At 37.9% G+C, this 26,337-nt stretch overlaps 1 protein-coding gene across 8 annotated transcripts in view; it reads left to right on the plus strand.

Moving 5' to 3' along the window:
• LOC104609280 (uncharacterized) overlaps positions 1 to 22,121 on the plus strand; it is a 35,052-nt gene extending 12,931 nt beyond the window's left edge. For 4 of the 8 annotated variants that reach the window (XM_010275551.3, XM_010275553.3, XM_088889508.1 and 1 more), the window contains 7 exons: positions 4,479 to 4,635; positions 11,586 to 11,663; positions 12,663 to 12,763; positions 13,283 to 13,453; positions 15,521 to 15,595; positions 16,497 to 16,604; positions 21,673 to 22,121. In XM_010275551.3, the coding sequence (XP_010273853.1) occupies positions 4,479 to 4,635; positions 11,586 to 11,663; positions 12,663 to 12,763; positions 13,283 to 13,453; positions 15,521 to 15,595; positions 16,497 to 16,604; positions 21,673 to 21,999 (1,017 nt within the window). In that variant the 3' untranslated portion in view covers positions 22,000 to 22,121. Of the gene's footprint in view, positions 1 to 4,478; positions 4,636 to 11,585; positions 11,664 to 12,662; positions 12,764 to 13,282; positions 13,459 to 15,520; positions 15,596 to 16,496; positions 16,605 to 21,659 lie in introns of all 8 variants that reach the window. The other 4 variants (XR_016077285.1, XR_016077286.1, XM_088889506.1 and 1 more) reach the window with 4 other exon arrangements.
• The last annotated feature ends 4,216 nt before the right edge of the window (positions 22,122 to 26,337 follow it).

The raw sequence follows: 26,337 nt of genomic DNA on the forward strand, positions 1-26,337 counted from the left end.
AGGCAAATGATTGGGAGTGGTCATGAGGCTGGTGGTCTCTACTACCTCAATGAGGATATCGGTTCATCTCATCAAGCTTCAACAAGTCATATTGGGGAATGCAAGGAGTCTAGTGCTACCATCTATCATTGGCATGCTAGATTGGGTCATTTATCTTTTACCTTGTTAAGATTTTTGTTTTTAGAATTGTTTCAAAATGTGTCAATTGAGAGTCTATTTTGTGAAGTGTGTCAGTTGTCTAAACATTGTAGAACAAGTTATCCCAACTCTAGCAATGAAGTTAATTCTCCTTTTCATTTGGTTCATTCCGATGTGTGGGGTCCTTCACCCATTACTTCTATGGATGGTTATCGTTACTTTATCAGTTTTATTGACCACTTTACAAGATGTACTTGGATTTACTTGATGAAAGGAAGAGAGGAAGTACCTAGAATCACCATGGTTTTCTATAAAATGATTAAGACTCAATTTGGGAAAAAGATTAAAAAATTTCATTTTGATAATGCAGGAGAATACTTCATGAATTTTCTAAATGCGTTTTTTGAAGATGAGGGAACATTGCATCAGTCCTCTTGCAGCTTCACTCTACACTAGAATGGAGTTGCAGAGAGGAAAAATAAACATCTACTGGAAACTGTTCGTGCTCTCTTGTTTCAAAACAGGGTGCCAAAGAAATTCTGGTCTCATTGTTCTCACTGCATCTTATCTCATAAACAGGATGCCATCTAGAGTTTTGGGTATGAAGGCTCATTTTTCTCTTGTGTCCAGATCAACATGAGAGGAAAGGTGTGTAAACTAAAAAGGGCCTTGTATGGGCTCAAAAAAACCCCAAGAGCATGGTTTGAGATATTGTGCGGAGCAATATAGGAAATAGAGTACAAACAGAGTGGTGCAGATCATACATTGTTCTATAAGAGGGATGGTGAGAAGTTGACAACTCTGATTGTCTATGTTGATGATATGGTGGTTATTGGAAATGATGCAAAGGAAATTATGGAATTAAAAGGTTTCTTAGCCTCAAAATTTGAAATCAAGGATCTAGGGCACTTGAGATATTTCTTGGGAATAGAAGTGGCTAGATCCAAGGAAGGGATTTACATATGTCAGAGAAAGTATGCTCTTGACTTGTTGAAGGAGACCGGGAAGTTAGGAATCAGACCTACCGGCACTCCCATAGAGCAAAATCATGGATTGCAAGGAGGTGATGAGGAACCTTATCCTGACAAAGAAAGATATCAACGATTGGTTGGAAAACTGTTGTATCTATCTTTCACTAGGCCGGATATTGCATATTCAGTCCATGTAGTTAGCCAATTCATGCATAACCTACAAGTCTCACATATGAAAACAATATTGAGAATCTTGAGATATCTCAAGTCATGTCCTGGGAAAAGATTATTATTTAAGAAGCATGACAAAATAGAAGTTGAAGCATTCACAAATGCTGATTGGGCTGGTTCCCGTGGAGACAGGAGATCTACATCAGGATATTGCACCTTTGTGGGTGGAAATCTGGTCACGTGGAGAAGCAAGAAGCAGGCTGTTGTGGCAAGATCAAGTGCCGAAGTTGAATACAGAGCCATGGCTCATGGTGTTGCTGAACTTCTTTGGCTTCGAATCCTCCTAAAGGAATTGGGAATAGATATAGCTGGACCACTCAAGCTCTATTGTGACAATTAAGCTGCAATTAACATTGCAAATAACCCAGTCCAACATGATAGAACGAAGCATTTCGAGATAGATAGACATTTTGCACGTGAAAGGATTGTCTCTGGAGTAACTTTGTATTCCCTACATGCCATCAACAAAACAACTAGCTGATGTTTTCACTAAAGGACTCACAAAATCCAGATTTATGGAGCTATTATGCAAGCTGGGTATGATAGATATCTATGCTCAGCTTGAGGGGGAGTGTTGTGTAGCCTAGCATTGTGGGCTTGGGCCTATTTATGTTATTTCATAACATTTACTTGTGTAACTTCCTTCTTGGGCTAAATGGGCCTGGGCCTACTTTGTTTTTATGTTTTCTTACTGTCTACTAATCAGGGGCAGATTTGTCATTGTATCCCTTTCTTATTGCCCTAGTATAAAAGTTGTCTTGGAGGGCTGGAGAGGTGTGCCACCCATTTCTTCTATTCTCTTCTTCTTCTTCTTCTTCTATAGAACTGAATACAGACAAATACAGACAGTAACCACCACCCTTTCCCCTCTCCAAAAAAATAATAAAAATAAAAATAACTGAGAGATTTACCCACCTCCACCTGTCTCACCACTAGTTTCTCAATTCCCACCCTCTTCTTCCCTACACCATCCTCTTTTGGAATCTCTTCTCGCTTGAGATCCACAACCTCCTCATTCCCCTCCTTAATCCCCTCTCTGAAGTCCTCCAGTTCTCTCACCTTCCCCTTCCCATTCCCATCTTCATTATCTCTTTGAAAATTTATCCTTCTTTTTCTGCTGTAAACTCTTATGTTGTCTCCAACTTTCTTCCAAATTGTGAGTCTTTCTCTCTCTTTTGCTTCCCCTCTCACCCTCCTCTTCAACTCTGATCACCTCTTATCCTATTGGCTTCCTCCAGTGTCTTTGGCTCAGATAAGGGAATCGGACTTACCCCAATATTCAGACAAGCGACAATCTCTAATGCTCTTGAGTGAGCCTCAACATTCTCCTTTATTCCTGTTGCCGCTGAATAGTTCACCTTGTTAGCATTTCCTTCCTCCCTATCTTCAATCTCTGCATTCCTCAGCACTCCTCTTCCGTTATCAATACTAGACTCCTGACACTGTACCATAGACTGCGAAGTGATCTGGAACGAGGAGATGCCCTCCTATCCTTGGTTGAGACGTCAATCTTGCAAATCCACTTCTCATCAAAACCCAATGATCCTCCCAGCTTCTGGCCAAGTGTGCATACATTGCTCCTCCCATATAGCTTTGCTTCGCCACGATCAATCAATACTATCTTCTTCTCTCCCTTAAATCTCAGTCACCCAGACCCACTCATTTGATGAGCTCTCCAAGGCTAAGTTTTTCCTTCTATCTTTTCATCTTCTCCTAACACTTGATTCCAACCTATCTTTTCCAAAAATGCCCCTAAAACCTGCAACTGTTTGTGCCAGTTGAACTTCTTAAAACCCTTACCCATCTTCTTTAAGCGGAAGTCTCTACATTTAAAATCTTTAATATGAGAATCACTTACCGCTCACTGGTCTTCACCCTTCTTAAACCTCTCCTGCTCCACATGGACACCTTCCACCCTTCCACCTAAATTCAGGATAGCCACTCATCCATCTCTTATTGTTTCCACTGCTACCTCATCCTTTTCTCCCACAACCCGACTCTTCAACTCCCTCTCCTCCCGTCTCCTTGTCTACTCTACTGCCTTAAACCTCTGCACCTGAATCAGCAACCCCTCCCCCTCATCCCCTTCTTCTTCTTCTACCTTCTTCTGATCTTTTGTCAACACCTCCTCCCCCCTCCTAAAAACATTACATCTTCCCCTTCTACTATCACTCTTAGGCCATATATTTCACCTGGAAAACTAAGATTCATTTTGTAGGGGATAGCAGAGGCATCCTCTACCTTGATCATGATTCTCGCCATGTCCAGTTTCTCCTATGATCGATTTTTGTCATCGTACTTCAAAAATCTTTGACACCTGTTGCCTATTTCTTCGAATGTTAAAATAATGTAAAGGAATGTCGATGCAAATCAGTTCCTGACTTAATAAAATGATTCTTGTTCATAAAAAAAACGAATGTCGATGACCCCAATCCACACTGCTCATCTCCTTCTACCTACAGACACTTCGCCGGCCGCCAGGAACCACCAGCCAGGGTGCAGATCAAAGCTTCTCTTTCTTGAACTCTCATATTCCAATACCCACTTTGCTTTTTTCCTATTGTGGAACATGAAAAGTAACAGACCTCTGTTCAACTTCCTCACCCCCTTAACCCTCTCTCTTCCCTATTCTAACCCTGCCCAAGCTTCAACTTTCTCAACCTCCATTTCTTTCCCAACTATTCTGCCAACCAAGCTAACATACAACACCCTCATCCTTTCCTGCAACTTACCCACTTCCTTTACATGGACATTCACCTCCTTCTTCTCCTCCCCTACAACTATGTCATCTTCTCACCTACATTCTGTGACCAAGAATACAACATCCTTCTTACATTGGGAACCGCCCTCTTTTGTGGAATAGCCTATCTTTCTATTGGCCTCTTGCAGATCTTTCAACCTTTCAACAAGATAAGCAATTTCACTGCTTGTTGCTGCATGCCAATCAGGACCCCAGTCAACCTGTTTTTTTTTTTTTAATCAATTCCAGTCAACCTGTTTCTTTTACCATAAAAAAATGTTCATTATACTTATTTTTGTTTGCTGCATCATTAATAGTTTAATATTCTCACCCAAATCCTTCATTGACATAAAGTCCAAAGGAAATATCCGTAATTTCTGTTTTATCTGTTTCCTCAGGCAATAGAGATGTTATCCAAAACTTGTGATTCAATTCCTCTGATTTTCCTAATTACTGATGGGTCTGTTGAGGATGAAAGACACATTTGTGAGGTTATGAAAACTAAACTGAAAAATAGAGGATCTATGTCACCACGGATTTCTACATTTGGCATTGGTAAGCATCTAATCTTTAGGTTTCACTTCTTGTTTCCAGGGTACTATTGTCGCCTAACTTTCTTTAACATGGTTATTTGTTTCACAAGATTCATGCATATACAATGTATTAATGCTTTATGATATAATAAATATTTTTCTTAGCTAAGATCTTGTTTTACCAGTAATCAAATGATTGCTAGTTTTATGAAAGTAAGATATGTAATTTTCATTCTTTAGTTTTGTGAGCCATGCTTATTGTATTTGATTTGTTTGTCAGGAACATTTTGCAAGTTTGCAAAGCTTGAATTGAATGTTGGCTCATAAATGGGTATTTGTGGATCCATTCTTCATGAAATAAATGAAAAATAAAGAACTGAACATTGTTGGCCTATTTCTGTAATTGTTTTTTTTTATCATCTAAACTTGTTAAATAGTAATTGAAAACTGTAACATAGAGACATGAGATATGTTCACAAATTTGGGCATCTTGATGTTGGTTTCTTTTTAAGAAAAATGCTGCATATACTTGTAAAGAGTCACCATTTTTTTGTATAACTGGACATATAGAGACATGAGATATATTCACAAATGTGGACGTCTTGATGCTGGTTCTTTGTAAGAAACATGCTGCATATACTTGTGTCAAGAGTCACCATTATGACAATGGGAGAGCTCAGGCAGGTTTGGAACCAACTAAACCCAACCCAGGAACTGGAATGCCAGCTGTAATCTGACCAACCCAAGTTTGGATCAACAGAAGCCAAATCTGATCCTGATGTACTTAAGACTAACCTAGCACAGGTTGGATTGCATTAGACCTTGCTAAAAGTGAATTATGAGGATGACTCAATACTAATCTACTAACCTAGCACAGGTTGGACTGTATATATTTTCCTAAAAGTGAATTATGAGGATGAATTAATATCTAGCACATGTTAGCCTAAGTTATACCTTGTTAAAAGTGAACTATGAGGATGACTCCATCTGAAGAAAATTGATCCAAGCAGAGAACAGAGACTGAAATTTCAGACATGCCAAAGAGGTCATTAGGCATTTCATGCTCAGTGAAAGCCCGTGTGGTGTGGTGGAGTGTTATTATTTCCTGTTCTTTGTCACTGTATCTTATATTCCACTCACGTTTCTCTTGTTTTAAAATATCTTCTACATTCAATGCTTATGACCTTTCTCCACGTGTTCTTATTGTCCATCATTCATTAAGTGGATCAAAAGGTTGCTGGATCTCATGCACCTTATTATTTATTTCACGTTTCTCTATGCGAGGGAACATCAGTAGAATTTGCCCTTTCTTACATTAGAAGGTCCAAATTCCAATGTGAAGAATCAATGGTCCTATTTAGCTAATTTATTGATATTGAAGCCTTTTTTAGTGGTTGAATGCATGGTTTTAAGCTTCAGTTGGAACCGAGTTAGTTTGATCAAAACAATTTGGTTCTGGTGGGGTTGAAGCATGAATTTGAAAGTATAATGTTTGGTCCAATGTTTTAAAACGCGGAGGCATGACGCGAGGCACTCCACTACCTAGAGGCGTGAGGCGTAGTTCAGAACGCAAGAGGTGTAAGCCTCCCGAACACAAGCCTCCTTGAAAGGAGGGGGGTTAGGAGGAGGATGAAGAGGAAGGGGGATCTCATTTTTTCTTTATTTTTAATAAAAATATTTTATATTAAGAAGAATAAAGATGCATAACATTAGTTGAAAGGGGGGGGGTCTTCCCTTCCCTTTTCTTTCCTTTTCTTTCCTTCTCTTTTTTTTTTCTTCTCTTTCTTTTTCTTTCACTTCCCTTTCTTTTCCTTTCCTTTCCTTTTTTTTTTCTTTTTTCTTTTTTCTTTTTTTTTTGTCTTTTTATATCAGATGTGCATGAGGCACATGAGTGTTGTGGAAAGAAATACAGCCGCAAACAGCAGCAGTTATGGACAGCAGCAGTAATAGGCGATTAATTCAGTGTTTAATGGACAACAGCAGTAATGAGCGATTAACTCAGTGTTCCTATCTTATCTCTTAGCTAGATTCAGTGTTCCTATCTTATCTCTTAGCTAGGTTCAGTGTTATCTTATCTCTTAGCTAGATTCAGTGTTTCTATCTTATCTCTTAGCTAGATTCAGTGTTCCTATCTTATCTCTTAGCTAGATTCAGTGTTCCTATCTTACCTCTTAGCTAGATTTAGTGTTCCTCTCTTATTTCTTAGCTAAATTCAGTGTTCCTATTAATTAGGCAGTAGCATTATTATTATTTAAAGATAACTGTTGTTAGGAAGTGTTCCTAAAGAAGGACTCTTATCTTCTTGTAATTTCCTATTTAAAGGAGCAGATGATATTCAATAAAATTATCGATATTTTCAGCCTTAATGGTGATCTCTTTAACAAGTCACCATTAAGGCGCTAAAGATAGGTTCCTTGAGAAAAGGGAGAAACAAGGGAAAACAAGAAGTTTTCCCCGTTAACCGACCTATGACGAGATCCTATTCGCGGGGCCCTTAACAATTTGGTATCAGAGTAGGGCGTCATGGGTGATTTTGAGCAATTGAAGACTAGGGTTCATGATTTGGAGCACAAACTCGTGGAAAACAGCAAGGAGGTGCGCGAGATCAAGGACGACGTCCGAGAATTGAGGCGCTTGATGGAGTTATATTTTTCCAGCAAGGAAAAGAGTTCAGAAGGGGTTGCAACCACAGGCGACCGCCGACCAGACATGGCAGAATCGTCTGGCGAGCAACAGGTCGTGGCCCAGGGAACCACAATCGTTCCCAAATACAGCAGGCTGGAATTTTCTTCCTATAATGGAGCTGGAGATCCTTTGGGATGGCTGTACAGATGTGAGCAGTTCTTCCGCAACCAACGGACAGAGGACAGGGACAAGGTAGGCTTAGCCGCATTCCACACAACAGAGGGGGCGCAACTCTGGTTTTATAAATTGGAGCAGGAGGAACCTGGGCTCAGTTGGACCCAATTCAAATCCTACTACCTTCTCAGATTTGGACCCCCATTAACAAGCAATCCATTAGGCGAACTAGTCAATCTCAAACAAACTGGAACTGTGGCTGAGTATCAGCGTCAGTTTCAGACCCTCCTTGCAAGAGCATCTTCGGTACGACCAGACCAACAGGTTGACATGTTTACCGCGGGGTTAGCGGAAACTTTGAGGGTGGATGTGGAGATGCAAAATCCCCCCAATCTGGTTACTGCTATGAATTTGGCTCGCGCTTTTGAACGCAAATTGCAACTCAACCACGGAAGTATCAGTATAGGGCGGCCTCAAACAACATGGGCAGCCCCGAAACCACTCGGAATGGTTCCATCTTCAGTAGCTAGCCAAGAACAGAAACCACAGACGAGCAACAATTCCAGATCGGCATCCGGTGTGGGAAACAACGTTGTTGCATCCCCTATTAAGCGCTTGTCCAGGGCTGAGATGGTGGGACGCAGGGCGAGGGGACAGTGTTTTAATTGTGATGAACTTTACTCAGTAGGGTACAAGTGCAAGAGACTTTTTTGCCTCCTGGTGGAACAAGAGGAGGATGAACCCTCTTCATTGGAACCCGATCCAGGAGGGCAAAATCATTCCCCGACCTCAGTCTATTGTTCGTTCCAGAATTAATCGAGGTGTTGTTGAGGTTCTGGTGAAATGGGCCAGCTTACCATTGGCTGAAGCTACCTGGATTCCTTTGACTGTGTTTCAGGACACCTATCCTGAATTCGAGCTTGAGGACAAGCTCTTAGTTCAGGAGGGGAGTAATGTTGTGGAAAGAAATACAGCCGCAAACAACAACAGTAATGGGCGATTAATTCAGTGTTTAATGGACAACAACAATAATGGGCGATTAACTCAGTGTTCCTATCTTATCTCTTAGCTAGATTCAGTGTTCCTATCTTATCTCTTAGCTAGATTCAGTGTTATCTTATCTCTTAGCTAGATTCAGTGTTCCTATCTTATCTCTTGGCTAGATTCAGTGTTCCTATCTTATCTCTTGGCTAGATTCAGTGTCCCTATCTTATTTCTTAGCTAAATCCAGTGTTCCTATTAATTAGGTAGTAGCATTATTATTATTTAAAGATAAATGTTGTTAGGAAGTGTTCCTAAAGAAGGACTCTTATCTTCTTGTAATTTCCTATTTAAAGGAGCAAATGATATTCAATAAAATTATCGATATTTTCAGTCAAGAAAGAGCAGAGGAGAGTTGGTGATCTCTTTAACAAATCACCATTAAGGCGCTAAAGATAGGTTCCTCGAGAAAAGGGAGAAACAAGGGAAAACAAGAAGTTTTCCCCGTTAACCGACCTGTGACAAGATCCTATTCGCGGGCCCTTAACAATGAGGCGTACGCCTCTAGCACACCTCATGAAAAAAGCACAAGAGGCGTACGCCTCTTGCACCTGAGGTAAATGCCTCAGAGGTGTTAGCGCCTCTGGCATACACCTCAGGGTGTTTTGGGAACGCTTCGCCTAGAAGTGCGCCTCCAGGCGTATGCCTCCCACGCCTTTTAAAACACTGGTCGAATTTCTTTATATTTCAATCAAATTTTGGCAATTTCAAAAAGAGGGAAACTTTAATGTAAAAAAAAAATCAATTTAATTCAATCAGCACTAAATAATTATGGAAAGAGAAAATTCATGGTTTTCCTGATTTCATATGAAAGACATCAGGGCATCTATCTCTTATGATTATGAAAGAATAGGGAAGATCTATAACCTCTCTGAACTGAATCATTAGAGGGGAAAGGAATTAGAATCATTGATGGGTGGAAAAGAAAAACTTGTGCAGTTGTTGGAGATGAGAGATCACAGATGGACCATATATTTCCTTTGCTCACCGGTCTCTAGCCACAAACCCCTGGCATTTACATTTCTTTGCTTTTCAAGTGATGAAAATTAGACGCTCTTTTTTTTCGGGAAATATGAATATATATTCTATTAGACATTTTATTTTCGAGCAAGAGGGAAAAATGTGTATTACATTAATTGTAGGCAGTTAGACAAGATTTCTTCATTAATTAGGTCTGTGCACCTATTTTGAATCCCTTTCTTTTCCATTACCCACCATATTATCTCTCTAGGAACTTGATTATCAAAATAAATTTCTCAAGGAACTCTTATCATATGTACTTTCTAGATCAATGAACACCATATAAAGATCCTTCTTCTTATCTTTGAACTTTTCTATCAATCATCTCAAAAGAAATATAGCTTCCATGTAGCAGTGGCAATTGGGCGGGTTGGGTTGGGTTTGGTTTGGGTTGAGTTTCAACCCAAACCATCTAACCCGCCAACCCATTAATGACCCAATTATATAAAATTAAATGGTTTGGGTTCAACCCAAACCCGCTTTAACCCAATTCAACCTGCCCAAACCCATTAATCTTATATTTAAGTACTTAAAACAAAAAACTAACTCCCTCTTGACAAATAAGTTGGTCATAGCTTGGTGGTAATAGTAGTTGCTATTTACACAAGTGGTGAAGGTTCAAATCACATTACATGCATGTTATTTTTACAAGCGACGAAGCCATTTGACTATGTTCAGGTTTCGGGTTTGACAGAACCACTTAGGTTCAAACTGGTCAGACCAACTTGAACTATCTAATTGAATTGTCTTTGAGCTAATCACATCAAGAAGTGGTTGAACCGTTTAGGTTTAGATCAGTCCGATTGGACCAAACTGGACCGGTTCAATCAATGGCGGATTGACTTGGACCGGCCCACATCAGGTTTGCACATGGGCTTGGGATTGAACCGATTGGCCCAAAGTGGGTCGATAGTAGTAAATTGGACCGGTTCGGATTCGGATCGGGTTGTACAAATACGAACCAGACCGGGCGATCCAAACCGGGCAAAGCAAGTGGGCGGATTTCCCGGTCCCGGTCCTGTTTTGGATTCGGGTCGACCCAAATCAGCTTGTCCCGGGTCAGGTTTGGACTGGGCTGACTAACCCAAATGAACCGACCTGAGGTGATCGGGCCTGTTCATATTTAGACCAAGTTGAGCTGGTCTAAACTCGGGTCAAGTTGATTTGGATTTATGTTGATTTTGGTGAAGTGTGTTGATTCGAGACAAAACTAATTTTAGTCAATAATTAATAGAAAATTAATGCATTAATTATAAATTATTTCATTCAAATGAAGAAAATTAAGAAAATGGCTAAGGAATTAATACTTATATCTTTAGTGGTTAACCCAATGGTTATCCACAACCCAACCCATTTAAATTGATCCAATGGGTGATCAATCCATTTCCAACCCGCCAAATAAATGAGCGGGTTGGGTGGGTTAGATACTGGGTGTGTTGGGTGGGTTCAGCGCCTCAGCGGGTTGGGTGAAAAATTGCCACCCTTACTTCCATGGTTGGTCTCCTTGCATAAAGCCAATTAGTTTTCTAATACACTTGTTTCAAGCCATAATTTTTGTTCAATTATTCTCTCCCAAAGTTTTATAGCCAATGGTTATTACAACTTTGTATATCACCGCTTTTTCCTAAATATAGACACCATACTACTGTCTCTTCAATCATCAAGCATCTTCTTTTCTTTCACTATCTTTTTAAATAACTTAGTTAACCATAACAATCCTACCAGCATAACCAAGACATTAATGTACTAGGAAAGGCTTTGCTGATCTAGATGGGTATCTAGGAGCTAGGCCCATGCCAGCACACATTAATCAGGGCCAGCATAACCAAGACACAAGCCTAAACATGGACTAATATCCAGGAACTATTAATTCTGTGGTGGAGCTGAACTAAAACGTCTACAAAAACCCCCAAGGCTAAGTCCCATTTTGTATGCTTAGGCTATAAAAAAAGTTGCTTGCATGTGCCCTTTATAATGCTAGAGATCTTGGAGCCTAATCTGTTGTTACTTTTCTTTTTTGCTTTTAAGACATAGATGCATGCTGAAATCTTTTTCTGGAATATTTTCATTTTTAGTTCTTCTGACTGACTTGTATTGTGGGGAAAAATCCAGGTGCATACTGTAATCATTACTTTTTGCAAATGCTTGCACTAATAGGCCGGGGTCATTATGATGCTGCATATGATATAGGTCAGTACTCATTTTATAACAGTAGCATAGTTGTATTCGTTCATTTTGAGTTTTATTTAGGAGTTCTAGTGTTCATGATGCTGTGCAGTATTGCAAGTTCTAAATAATGCTTTACAAGCATACATTTTGCATTTTAGTTGTGTTTTGTTGGTTTTTTCATCTATGGGAATAAAATTAAGGTCCCTGCAGAATGTATCCATTTATTAGGACTTTAAAAACACATGCTCTGAAAAATCCCTTGGGAAGCAACTATTGACCTATTGCAAGCTTTACATTTATTTTCAAATAGAAGTATTGTGAAGATCCAAACTTTCATTCTTCAAACCTGACAAAATTCCTTTCTATTTCAAAACCATGGCACGTACCAGAACATCTAGATTATTATCAGTTTTTTCATTAATCCCACTTACTTTGCTGTAATATTTATTTTATATTAAAGAAAAGGAAAACAAAAGCTATTTTGCTCAAGGTGGTCAAATTGAATTACTCACACAAACTCTTTTGCCTATCCTTCGAAACAACTTTCCTATGATGTAAATGACCAAAAACTTTGAATATTAAAGAGAAGTCCCTTGGGTAATAAAGTCGAAACTGATCTAAATGACCAGGAAAAAGTATTTTGGATGAGTTGTCATTTGAAAGAGGTCTGAGAGACATCAACTGACAACCTTGATTAATGCAACTCATCTGTCATCAAGTCAATGATTTTGTTCTTATTTTTTACTAGTATCTAAATAAATACCCAACATGATAACACTAGGCACAAATATACACACATAAACAAATACAACACAGGTTTGGGTTGTTAGGTTGCTGCACTATTCAACCCTTTCTTTACCTACTTAAATTTGGTTTATTAATTGGGCTCAGGTCAGACCAAACTTATATCCAATAAAAAAAATGCATGTCACTACAATATAGATCTTGATAATACCAATCTTACATATTAAAAGACTTCTTGAAAAGCAAAGTTAATTATGGTTTTTTTTTTGGATGCAGATTTAATATATGCTCAATTGCAAAAACTACTTGGTACAGCTTCATCTATTATTCTTGCAAATATTAGTATTGATGCTTTGGAGCAACTTGATGGACTTGAGGTAGTTTCATCTTTAGTATCTGCTTTGTTTGGGCAATTTTGAACATTTTATGTATCTCTTTATCCCTTAACAACTACCATATTTGCTAGGAGATGCTCATCAAATGAAATTAGCGGGTCAATATTGTGTCAACTTGATTTATATATTTTTTTATATTGATCTAAGATAATATTACTTGCATTATCTCTGTTTTAGTTTTGCATAATGCTTCTTTCTGTATATTGACCACATTTTGCATAGGATGACCTCAAATAAGCATTTCAGTTGAACTGATCTTTGGGAAGATTGGAATAATTTGTTTTTTATATTTTACATGCATTTCCTCATTGGATTTCCATATCTTCCTTTTAGATAATTGCAAGAATGTAAAAGATTTGGATTGAACCCATTTCTATGTACTAAAACATGTTATTTTATTTAGTTCACTAAGATTTTCAATGTACTTTTCCGTTTTGATGCATTTGATTCATCTCTTTCTTCACATTTTCTGATTGGTGTCCATCCCTTCATTGATCATAGGTGTACCCCTACCATCTTCCAGACCTTTTATCTGGATGTCCATTGATTGTATCAGGTAGATACCAAGGGAGTTTTCCTCATCCTGTAAAAGTCAGAGGTATTTTGGGGGACATGAGCAGTTTCACAATAGATTTGAAGGTGCAAAAATCCAAGGATATCCCTCTAGACAAAGTAAGGTGCTGACTTGTGAACCTGATTTATCCTATTGAAGTTATGTCTTAAAGTAAAATCCATGTCAATGTTTTAGAAGGCAAAGTATCGAGGCAAAATAATATGTGCTTCAAATGCTTGAGGTATAGGCCTCAAGGCATGTTATTAAACCTCAGACTTCATTTATTCTCATAGAAATATGAATTCAAATGGGAACAAGTATTAAACAAAATCAATTGAGAAACCATACTTCTATATTTACAAGTGGCATAACCATATTTAAACAAAGGGGAAATTCCACTTTAGTGCCTGAATTTTGGGGATAGTGTCAAGCTAGTACCCGAACTTTCAAACGTGTCACTGCAGTACCTAAACTTTCAAAAAGTGTCAAGTTGGTCCCTGCCGTTAACCAACTGTCAGTTATCTGTTGAAAATGTCAAAACTACCCTTCAAAAGAAGACACTGTTCATTGTCTTCTACCTTGAGACTGAACCAGTTGAGGTGTTTGAGATTCTAGACTAATGAAGTCATTGTCTTCTACCTTTAGATCTGAAACACATTCTTGTTTAGTTATTTATTTGCTTTCAGTTATTGTTTCCATATTTCATGTTTTTCTTTCTTTTTCTTTGAAGATAACTGGTTCAGTCTCAAGGTAGAAGACAATGAACAGTTTCTTCTTTTGAAGGGTAGTTTTGACATTTTCAACAGATAACTGACGGTCGGTTAATGGCAGGGACCAACTTGACACTTTTTGAAAGTTTAGGTACTGCAGTGACACATTTGAAAGTTCGGGTACTAAAGACACTACCCCCAAAGTTCAGGGTACTAAAGTGGAATTTTCCCTTAAATAAATAAAAATGCAGAAAACACCTCAACTAAGATTCTATTTTCTTTTATTTGAACTTTAAAAGAGTAATATTCAATCATAAATTTGTATGAAAAAATATTGATCCTCAGTGTCAACAATAGTTAAAAGAAGTTATGAAATAAATCACATGCTGCATTACATGGAGGCCTGTGCCTCATAGTTTGACATTATAAGACTTAAGGTTGAGCCTCAGTATGTTTTCTTTCATCCACATTTTAGGGATGAACCTCAAGGTATAAGCCATAAAATGCATTTTATGAGGCTAATCTGTGATTCTATGAGGCAAATAACTTCATATCATGGTATTTTCATACACTTTGTTCAAAGTTATATAGTTTGAAATTCTATTTAGTATTGTTGGTCTTTTATCTTTCTATTTTTTATTTATTTAATCTTGTTTTGTAGTATTGTTACTTAAACTGTCACGGCTTCATATTTTTTGTGAGACATTAATTAGATTTCTTTTGCTGCCTTCATGTTCAGTGTATCATATATTGTCCACTAAATAGATCTTTTCGTTTCTTTCTGTAATTCTGAATGCCTTTGGTTTTAGGAGATATAATTCCTTAAGAAAAAAATAGGGTCCATTTGAAAATGAGTAGAAAATATTATTCTTAGTTTGTTTCTAATATACTTGATTGTTGATTGTTGACTTTACTATGGTGTATCTGTTGCTTCTTTTTTATTCTGACAAATACTTTGGCCAGGTGAGTAGTTTTACATTCTTGGTTCAAGTGGCTTTAATTCTACACTGGCTTACTGATGTTTATGGCAATATTCCAAGCGCATAAGCATAACGCTTGTTTATGTTGAACTTCTATTCATTTGTCTGTCGCATCATATTACTTGCAGTCACTATTTTTAAATGGAAAATGATTTGGAAAGTATTTGTTAGTATGTGAAAGATCAGTCATGTAAGGTGACCACCCGTAACTGCTCGTGTTAGAATAGGTTGGTGACTTGTTTGCTTGAGCACTTGATTTCTATGACACCAACTGTACATGGGTGTTTTATCATGTCATATACTTCAATTTTTTGTGTAAATTCTCTATCTGACACCAAATCTATCCATGTCCTAGACATACTTGGGTAACATATTTTGCTTTTCAACTTGCTTCCTTTTTAATTGATCATGATGAGGAAAAAAAAGAAAATTAACTCACAAGGTAGAAAATTGAATATATCCAATTCCTTGATTTAACTTTTGTCTATCTGAACAGGTTTCTGCTAAGAATCAAATTGATTTACTCACTACTCAAGCATGGTTCTCAGAGAGCAAACCTATTGAAGAGAAGGTCTTCTTTTCAGTTTCTTCCATTCCATTTTTTTATCTTTTTCCTTTATTTTGGGGGGGAGGGAGATCCATGTGCTGAAGATTGAAAAATAATAAAATAGTCAGGTAACTGGTTGGACCAAATACTAACATTATAACTAAAATCTGTAGCATATACATAATGCTCCTCCCTATTTAAAGTGGAAATTATTAACATTCATAAATAGAATGGTGTTATAGAGGAGGATGAAAGTTTGAGAAAAAAGGATATGAAAAGAAATTGTCCCTTAGTTGTGGCATATACACGGTGCTTTCCCAGTGCAATTGTGACAATTACTTGATCTATGCCACCTAAGAAATTTTCTAAATTACAAATTATCTTGATCTTGTGACTGCAATTCAATCTCTAAACTTTTTCTCAACCGGCGTATCTTCCGATGCCCATCCAAAAGGTTGTGTGACTTCTAATGATTGACTTTTTTAGGATCATCTGCTGGACCTTTTCTTGTACTTAATGGAGATTTTATATGCCATATGTATTGCAAAGGTCCTTCCTGCCTGGTATCTTGATTAGAGTGTTCCTCTTCGTCATGTTTTAAAACATAGCCCAGAGTTTGGAAGTCAACCTGATCTGTGGGGTAGATTGTTCTCTGATCAGTAGTCCAAGCTGAGCCATCAGCGATATCCTTGGCCTTAAAAGGAAAAAGAAGAATTAAAGATGGTTTTGACTTTTGAGATCATAAGCAACCCAGCTGCTGCAGACCAATTTGTCTACAAATGAAATAGTCATAATGCATATCTCAGTCTGGGATCATCCAGACTTTGAGGGGATCTATTGCAAACCATTTGGTTGGATTGGTTGTATGTTGCCTTTATGGTAGATGTGGTTGCTTTGCTTAAGCCTTCCTCATTTCATCCCACAGGTTGCAAAAATGAGCTTACGGATTGGCTTTCCATCTGAGTATACACGTATGGTCTTACTTCAGACTGAAATAGGGAAGAAAGTGACAGAATCATTTGGATCAGAAGAGGTAAGTTCTTATGAAGTACCATAGAAATATGCTGGTTTGATGAATTATAAGTTACATATACTGTTAGAACACCCAGTTCCTTTTTGAGCAGCCAGCAACAAAAAAAAAACCAGCCCCTATCTGTTAGGAAGTTTGTAAATTTTGCAATTAGGAAGCTTGTACTTTTGCAGTTAAAAGGTAGATGCGGTTTCTATATTATAAATAATTTATGTAGTGGAAGGCTTTAGGTAGTAGGTACTGCAAAGAATATTGTATGTGTTAGGACATGTCAAGAATCGAATAATTTATCAGTATATGTAAGTGTTTCCCAATGCATTGTTGAATTACAATTTTATTGGAATTATGTTGATGGTTTTAGTACTTTATTAAAAGAAATAGAGTATGCAACATTTTTTTTTTCAAATAGTGTTTATATTGCAGTTGTTTTAACTCTTTCACAGAAGATATGACCTTAGGTTAGGATATAGCTTGGGGAAGGAGAAGGGTCCGTGCTGCCAAAACCACTTAAATGGGATAAGGCAAATCATGATGATGTTGACAGTTGGCACCATGGAGACAGGGAATACTAATTATTAACTTTTATTATGTTGAACGAAAACAACAAATTTTTTGCAGTGGCAGCTGAAGTTATGGGTCGTGTGTTCTGCCACCTTAGTTCTGTTTCACCGTCCAAATTTAACCTCAGGAATCATTACCATTTTGAAGAAGAATCCTCTTTTTTCATTCCTGTGATTGTTTGCTACTTTAAAATTCCAAAATTACCTTTCACAATGGAAATCTTTGACCCATGAAAAATTGTATAGAGATTACTTCATGGTCAATGCGGTGGGTTCCTGTGATAGTGTAATTTTCATTTGGTAGAAAATGTACAGATTAATGTTGCATTCAATTTTTCTTTATTTTTTGATAGATAAAAATTCAATGGATTTCATTAGAAGCAAATGATAAAGAGTCTGTTACAAGCATCCCAATATGAGGCAAGATGCAGCCTCACTCATTAATACAGAAACATCATAAAGTTACAAGTGGGCCCAGTACAACTGCTCTCTAGTTACTCCTTGTTTAGCTAGAGAATCAGCAAAAGCATTTGCCTCCCTCCCCACCCATTGTATAGTTACATCTATCTGCTGAGTATCCATTTGAATTTCTTCATTTCATTTCTGTAAACCAAAATCACTGAATCTGGGTTTTTTAGCCAACCCACCACCACCTTGGAGTCCCCTTCTATCACCAAATTTTCCAATCCTAACTCTCTTGCAATCTGTACTCCTTGTAGGGCTGTGTACAATTCTGCCTTTAAGGAGTCTCCATTCCCCACCGGTCCTGAGAAGAGTGCTCTTAAATTTCCTTCCTTGTCTCTGATGAGCCCTCCTATTCCAGCTAGGCCTGGGTTGCCTTGACTACTCCCATTGAAGTTAGTTTCAGAAATCCTTCAATGGGAGGTGTCCAAGCCAACCTTGCCTTAACCTTCTGCACTAAGCTAGAAGCCACTAAAGGCCAATTCCTCCAAATATCATCAAATGTGAAATTTTCGAATAGTTCCAATGTTTGTAGCCAGTGTATAACCCTAGTCATTACACACTCCATAATTTGTTGTTTGCTCCTTTCTTTCTCTTGGAAGATTCTGGCATTTCTCTCGTCCCACAAGGTCCACACCACTGCTGCTCTAGTGTACCTCCACATAACTCTTCCCCTCTTCTTTGGTAAAGCAAAGGTAGATGGGTCAAACAGCATTTATATCTCTGTTGGCATATTCCACTTGGAGACGTTGGATGAGGATCAAAGAAAAATGTGGTTGGGAAGTCCTGTTTGGAGCGCAGCATATCAGAATCATCCCCTGAAATTTGCCTGTGTTGAGTGGGAGTGGGATTATTAACAATTCTGGTTGTGCCAATAACCTTTTCAAGTGCACCCTTCTCTATTGCCTCCATACTCATCTTCAAAGTCTCCCCTTGACTCATTTCCTGTGCATCCTGTTCTTGCTGGAACATTGGAGGTAATCTCTCTATATCAGGGGAGGGTGTTGTCTGCTCAACTTCGACTGCATGTACTGCCCACCCAGATTCCTTTGTTTCTTTTGTATTGATTGACTTTTCCTTTTCTTCTTCCAAGAACAATTCTTCAGTGTTGAAACTCTGCTTCGTTCGTATCAATCTGCACTGTTTAATCTATGCTGCCCAAGCTTGAGTATTCACTCGAGTCTGAATCGCCCTCACTGGAACTCTCTTCAAACTCAGAATCTGGATCCTGCACCTTCTCTTTACCTTTACCATCGCATCTATTAAATTTTGGGTTTCGCTTTTCTGGAGAAGCCAAAGTTTTCCCTTTACTCTTACCCAGATCTAGGGGCGGAGCTAGAATTTTTTTCTTGAGGGGGGTCAAAACCTAGAAAACATGGATAGGGGGGTGCAAAAGCTAATAATTAATAATTGTATAATATTATAATTATAATTTTTTATAATTTAAATTTATTTTTTATTATTTATATTATATTATAATATTATAATTTTTTATTTTTTATTTTTTAAATGGGTTTTGTGGGAATTTTGAAGGCATAGGGGGGGCCATGGCTCCCCTCCGCCACCCCCTGGCTCCGCCCCTGCCCAGCATCAACGAACACTGCCTCTGGTATTTTTGGTTTCCTTTTGTCACTGCCTCGATCGAAGGGGAAGAAGATGGACCAAAATTATCGTCCATAAATAGTCTGTCCTTAGGACTCACGTGCCCTTTATGTATGTCATGTGCCGCTGCCCTTTGAGGCCCAACAGCTGGGCCCAAAGTATGTTTCAAGGTACCCAGCCCCTGTTTCAAAAGCCCAGGCCCATTTTTCTTATTACCCATCACACGATTACTTAAAGTGCCTCGTGATGGGTTATTAACCTTTGACCCTAATAGATCAGTTCTGTTCAAGTCTGATATACCAGCTGGCTGACCCACCCCTTCTTTTGAAATTTGAATTTAGGATTGTTTCAGACATCGAGGTCCATTAGTCAGAGCCTCAAGCATAAGGCCAGTTGTGTGTAATTTCCTTTCACACATCCCTTTCTTTCCTTGCCTAATAAACTTCTTCCTCTTTTAGTTCACCTTTTCCTCTCCCCAGTTTCTTTGCCATTTCAGTGTAATTTCCTTTCTCCTTTCCTGCTTCCACTTGACTTCTTCCACATAACCATTCTTCTTCTACCTTCTCATCTTCTTCCCTTCTTCCCTCCCTCCATAGCTCAGCTTCAATGGCTGTAACTAGCCAGGCTGAATAAGAGATTCCATCAACCAGTACCTTTACTGAACGTGGGATATCTTCCAAGTTTACATTACTCAAACATACTGCAGCTGAATGGAGGTCTTTAACAAAAAATCCCTCTAACCTTGCTTTGCACAGGGTTGCTTTTGAGACAAAAACATTTGAAATCCATAGGTGAAATGGTAGCCCCAAGATTCAAACAATTACTTTGTCCCTCGCGTGCAGATCCTTAGAGTTAGAATGAGGAGTCCATTTTGAAACAGTCACAGAGGCTGACTCCAATTGACAACACAGCCTGAAGTTCCATTTTATCTTCTACTAACTCTAGAAGGGCCTTACACTTTTCAAAGGGGGTTAAAATAATAGTACTGTTTAACTTCAGCTTCTTTAGTAACTCTTCAGCAATTCTCTTCAGTCATTCTTGTGCATGTTGCAAACCATTCTACAGTCCTTTGCTGCTTGAGCCATGAGCTGCATTCTGTTACCTCTTCTAGCAGTTCCTTCTGCTCCCTCACTGTAGAGTCTTCATAAACCCCCTGTGTTTCTTCTACTAGCGCCCTTCTACTCTCTTCTCTAGCTTCCTCCCATGTAATGAAGTCCTTCAAAATCCCTGAAACTTCTCCCCAGCCATTCCACTTCTTACCTTCAGGGAAGCAGACTATCTGCTTTTTTCCTTCCCCAAAGAATTCCATAAGCACCACGTACCTTCCTTTAGGATTCTCCCTTCTTTCTGCTATATATCTCCTGACATTAATCTCAATTGAATCTTTGTATTCAGACTTCCTACTCACCTGAATAGCATCTTCCATGAAAGTCTGAAACCACACCAATGCTTCTTCCCCTACCAGCAACACCATGGCCATATTAATTTCTCTGATTTTTAAAGCTTTCTTCCCTTTCACCCTGTAACTTTCAAATAGGAACTGCTTTGCTTCCACCCTTAGAGATCTTCTTCGAACCTCAGTCTGCTGAAACCTCCCTTCCTCCATGTTGCCTCCCACGAAATAGAACCAACCAATTGTTTGTGTCTATACAAAGAATATTTGCATTCAAAAAATTGATAAAAAAAATGTTGCATTCAAAATTTAATAGTGGGTGTGAAACTTAAGGAAACCTATAAAGATAACCAATGTGCCGGTTAAGTATGGTTTTTGACAAATAAGACATAATTTATTGGATATGATTTTTGCATGCATATGAAAACACATTCATTTAAAATGAATTTTTGTTAGTATGAAACCAAACAAACAAGCACATCAACAAGTCAATAAGTCAATAAGCATAGTGAATTCAAGAAAATATATACTACAACACACTAAATCCAAGCAAATTAGCAATGAAGAACATACTAGTACATGCTATATGGCTTTAATCTTTAGGTATTGTGAAGCACCCCCCCCCCCCAAAAAAAAAAAAAAACAAACAAACAAACAAACAAAGTAATATAATAACTTGATAAGGTGCTCACCTTGCCCTTTTGCTTGTGTCAAAGGGCTCTAAACACTTAAGCAAAATTGGCATGATATAAAGATGCCCCTTACAAAACTCCTTGTCGCCTGGATGCCTGCCATGCTGAACCGCTACTATCACAGGAGCTGTCATTTTTTGAACCATAGATGGTGTAATAATTATGAGCAAGCTTGCAAATACCATCGATACTTGGAATTTAGTTGTCAATTTGGTCTTTGAATACTAACCCCGGCCTGGTAGCTGCCTGATGGAATAACTCAGAAACTTTTGAGATCATTTAATTATATTTAATTTGATGTAGGGTATCACTTTTGTTGGGTGTAACCTTCTGATAAGTTCTTTTTAAGTCCATATGAGCAGATCTTGAACAAAATTGACCTTGCAAAGCTGGTGAAGTCTAAAGGCTACGATATAACTCTCTTGCCGAGTTTGGGCATGGGCTTTGGAAACTTGGCTGCAACTGCAGATAATACTCCTCTCGAACCTGGTGAAATTTCCATTGAACCTGTGGAGATATTTGTCAAGGCAGCTTCAAACTGTTGTGGCAAGTTGGCTAATGATTGTTGTTGTCTATGTTGTATCCGAGCTTGTTCCAAGGTGAACAATGAGTGTGCAACTGTTCTTCTTCAGCTTGGTGCTGCTTTATCGTATCTTGGCTGCTTCATCTGTTGTTCGGGCAACGATTGATCATCGAAACTGCCAGTAATTCCGATTTGGCTCTCTGTATGTTGTCTTGCAAATATATTATTTCCCTCAGCTTGTATTTGAGGCCGGTTGACTAAAACATGGTTGAAACTTCTTTTGTGACATCTATAATTGTACTTTTTTGTCTTTTCATTTTTATGTGGGAAAATCTATGATGGGGAAAAGATATGGTATGGGAAGAGTTTTGACCAATCAAAACCCACCCATGAATTTTGACAAATCACACCCGATTGGCTACCACATTTACGATCCCAGTTGACTGTCAGAAGTTTTTTACATATCATATCTTTTCCATATCATAGTCGAACCCTTGCTTAAAAAATGCAGCACTACTTTTGGTTGAAAAAAAGAAAGGATCTGAAACCAATTTAACAGCTAAAAATATGATGCAATCAGCTGTGTCAAATGCAAATCTCCTATAATACTGTTGGTATTTGTCTTTACTACACAAGTAATTACAAGTGTTTATCCATAAACGTGGTACACAATTCATGGGTGGGTCTTGATTGGTCAAAACTCTTCCCATACCATATCTTTTCCACATCATAGATTTTTCCACGAAAGTGAATTAAACAGTGGTTTAGTAGGAGTTCAAATCTGCGCCTCATGGCCTCCACACGATCTTAGCCTGCCAAGTGTCATCTCATACACAATTCCTCCTCAGCGTGTGTGAATTAACAGGACGGCCTCACCCTGTTAGCTCCCAAGTCTCAGTTTCACCCAAAACGAAAATGTATCCCCATTCCTGCTCATACTCTCTCAGACTCTCGACCTGCCCTGTGCAATCTTTCTAACCCCTGCACCTCCTCCATCAGAGCTTGGCGAGAAATCTGGCAGAAACACTGGAGGTATCCTCCGTCTCTCTCATATTCACGGATCATTAGTTCTATGTGAGGGAACTCAAGGATGGAAGAAGTTTTGAAACATCCATGTCCGTAAAACTGAGATAGATGTTCCTTGTGATTTTGGTACTTTGAGGTTTATGTTCTCTACAACACATTGGCACGCGTGCAAAACTGAAAAATGCTCTGGTTCTTCCAGGGTTCAGACTTCAGATGATCTTCGTCAAAGAACAGAACTTTTCAACCTGAACACTCCGCTCTGAAACAAACCGATCCCCACATGCATGAAAAAAAAAAAAACAAACAACGGAATATGGTATCCATTGTTGTTGATCTTGCACCAACTTATACCTACTTCAGAATTTATTTCCACGTTTAGCCATGGATTCATATCTTCCCTTCTTCTTTATTTATTGTTGTGGGTATTATGGTTAGCAAACTTCACACAATATTTCAAGCAAATACACAATTTATATCCAGGGTTTTCCAATAATTATCAACTATTTCTTGGTTAAGAATACACTTTCAGTCTTAACAGGAACTCAGAGAGAGAGAGAGATCTAGAATATGAATCTTGTTTCAGATCACCATTGTGAATTGAACAAACCATATGTTCTTAAAAGTGTGCAACAGAAAAGACTAGTTTTGGAGCAGAAAGTTCCACTTTAATACATTAGATCGCATTTTTGTGCAGTTTAATTTCTGGAATACTGAGCAATAGTGGATGCTCAATTTGTAGCTTCTGATTCTAACCCCCTTTGGTTGTGGTTTGCTTCAACTCAGGTTGATAACAGACAACCAATGCTTGAATGAGATTTATACCGTCATATCTGTATTCCATGCTGCAATTGAGCTGGACCCTCAAATACATGCACATTTTGTTCTCCAGACAATTTATTTTCTATATAGCAATCCAAGGGAGAGAATTGCCAATCAAATCCCTGCGACTGGAGAACACATTAGTAGTGGATGCATCGGAGAGGAGAAGTCATTTGAATTTTGAATCATCTTTCATTTAAAAGCAATGCGCTCTGCAGCAGCTAAGAAGAAATGATTATCAGTCATGGAGACCAAAAGGAGGCTTGCCGGAAAGCCGGAAATATTTGTCTCAGTTTTACGGGCATGGATGTTTCAAAACTTCCTCCATCCATGAGTTCCCTCACACAGAACTCATGATTTGGCTACAACTGTTAACAACTAGTGAAATTGGGCAGGAGGGTTACATAGGGCAGGTCGAGAGTCTAAGAGAGTATGAGCAGGAATGGGGATAAATTTTCGTTTTGGATGAAATTGGGAGCTAATAGGACGAGCTAACAGCTCCACATCCGTTGAGGGGGAAATGGGTGAAAGAGGACATTTGGCGGGCTACAGTGCAAAGCCAGAAAGAAAAGCCCGTGACTCAACTTCAGTAGGGGAACCATAGTAAATGGCAAATACACGAGCAAAGAGAAACGACCATTGTGGTCTCTAACAACCAGTAAGGGTGTAAATGGAATTCAAAAATCTAATTTCGAATTTGATATTCGATATAATTGAATCGAATTTGGATAATTCGAATATCTAATGGTCGAATTCGGATATGATCTGATTCGATTTGATAAATATCCGAATTTGACTGATTATTTAATTCTTATATATAATAAAAATTATTTTATATAATTTATATATAATAATTAAATTATATAAATAATTTATATATTTAATATCAATAAAAAATTTATTTTATATATTTATTAATTATCTAAAATAATTTATTAATTGAATTTGAATCGAATTCAAATACAATTATTAATTTTTAATATCTATCGGATATCAAATCAAATTTGAATTCGGATATTATTCAAATTTGATCCATTTACACCCCTAACAACAGACCAGTTGAAGCCTTATTAGAAGACACCGCTGCATCAACTTTAATTTTAATTACTCCAAATGGAGGCCTACTCCAATGAAACTATATTTATTTCACTTGGAGAAGGAGAGGGAGCAGTCATGGGGACAGAAGTGGCTAACAGAAATTTAACAAGGCATTGACCTTTGGAATGATACCAATAAGATTGAATTGACCTGAACACCATAAAAAAAAAAAAACTCGTTGAGAGATTGCCAATATTTGCTTAATATACACACTGCCTTTGAAAAATAAACCACCCTCTTCCTCATGGTTAGATTTATCATAATTCCACCAGATTGGAAACAGGTCCAACATTAATTGTATTTACTCCCGCTCCATCGGCCGGAAATTGAGTTGAGACCCAAACCAAATAACTTTAGCTCCCGGGGCATGAAATATGATTCTAGATAGATTCAATACCCGCTTAATAAATAACAAACGTCCTATCAATAGAAGCAAAAATTTTCACACAGTTCCAAATAAACAATTTGAGGGAAGGAATGAAATTCCTGAGGCTGAGAGAGTCACCAAATACGAACCAAATATATGAATAGAAATGGCAATTTCTGTCCTATCCGGTGGATACCCACTCCAATGGGACAGTTTTTTTTACTTTAAGTCTAAGGATGAGTTTTGGAATTCTACTACCCATATAAATATAAATAGGGTATGGTATTAAGTTAAACCCGACCCTCCCCAATTTATACATTATTAGAAAGTATATAAGCTTTATATATTAGCTGTTGAATTTAATAATATTTTGAATTTTATGTGAAGGATTATTGATAGTTTGTGTTTTTTATTTGTCTTAATCAAATATTTGGAAATTTTATTATTTGTTTGTGTTATTTTACTTATTTATTACTTATATGTAACAAAAAATAATAGAAAATTAGATACAAATTCTAAATTCAACCCACCCCTACTTATTTGTTTGTGTTATTTTACTTATTTATTACTTATATGTAACAAAAAAAAATTAGAAAATTAGAGAACATTTTGCATTTTTATGTATGAAGAGGGTTTGGATTCTCAAAATCCAACCCACTATGGATTTTGGGCAAATAAAAATTGGGAGATTTAAAAAGATGGACTGCATTGAGAGTTTACGAAAACCACCCCGTTGCTATCCCTATAGATGAACCTGCAGGCTGAGAACTCATTAAAACCCTAATAGGCTAATACTAGAGGAGGAAGCAGAATAAGTACCATGCGGCATTGCGGTGTTGGTGCCCAATATAACTTATCTGGGAGATTAACACAGCGATTTGGAATCTGGACTTGAGCGACCAAATCAACAAGAGATGCTGGGAGGAATGAGAGCAAAAGGTTTTTCTACCATACCATGGAAATATGATTAATAAAATTGGCAATGGCAACTCGTCTTTGTGCAGTGACCCTAACGGGATGGTCTTTCAGTAAAACACCAGCATTGCACCATGGCCCATGGGTCACTACAAAAATCCACTGCCCATTCATCACCAATACTCCACTTCACAGCCTTGAGTACAACATAGCAGTAAGGGGTGTTCGACAATATAGTTGGTTTTATTTTTAAAAATAAAAACAATTGTCACATTAGTA

Source organism: Nelumbo nucifera, chromosome 6 (assembly GCF_055504915.1).
Source record: "Nelumbo nucifera cultivar China Antique chromosome 6, China Antique-T2T, whole genome shotgun sequence".
Taxonomy (NCBI): domain Eukaryota; kingdom Viridiplantae; phylum Streptophyta; class Magnoliopsida; order Proteales; family Nelumbonaceae; genus Nelumbo; species Nelumbo nucifera.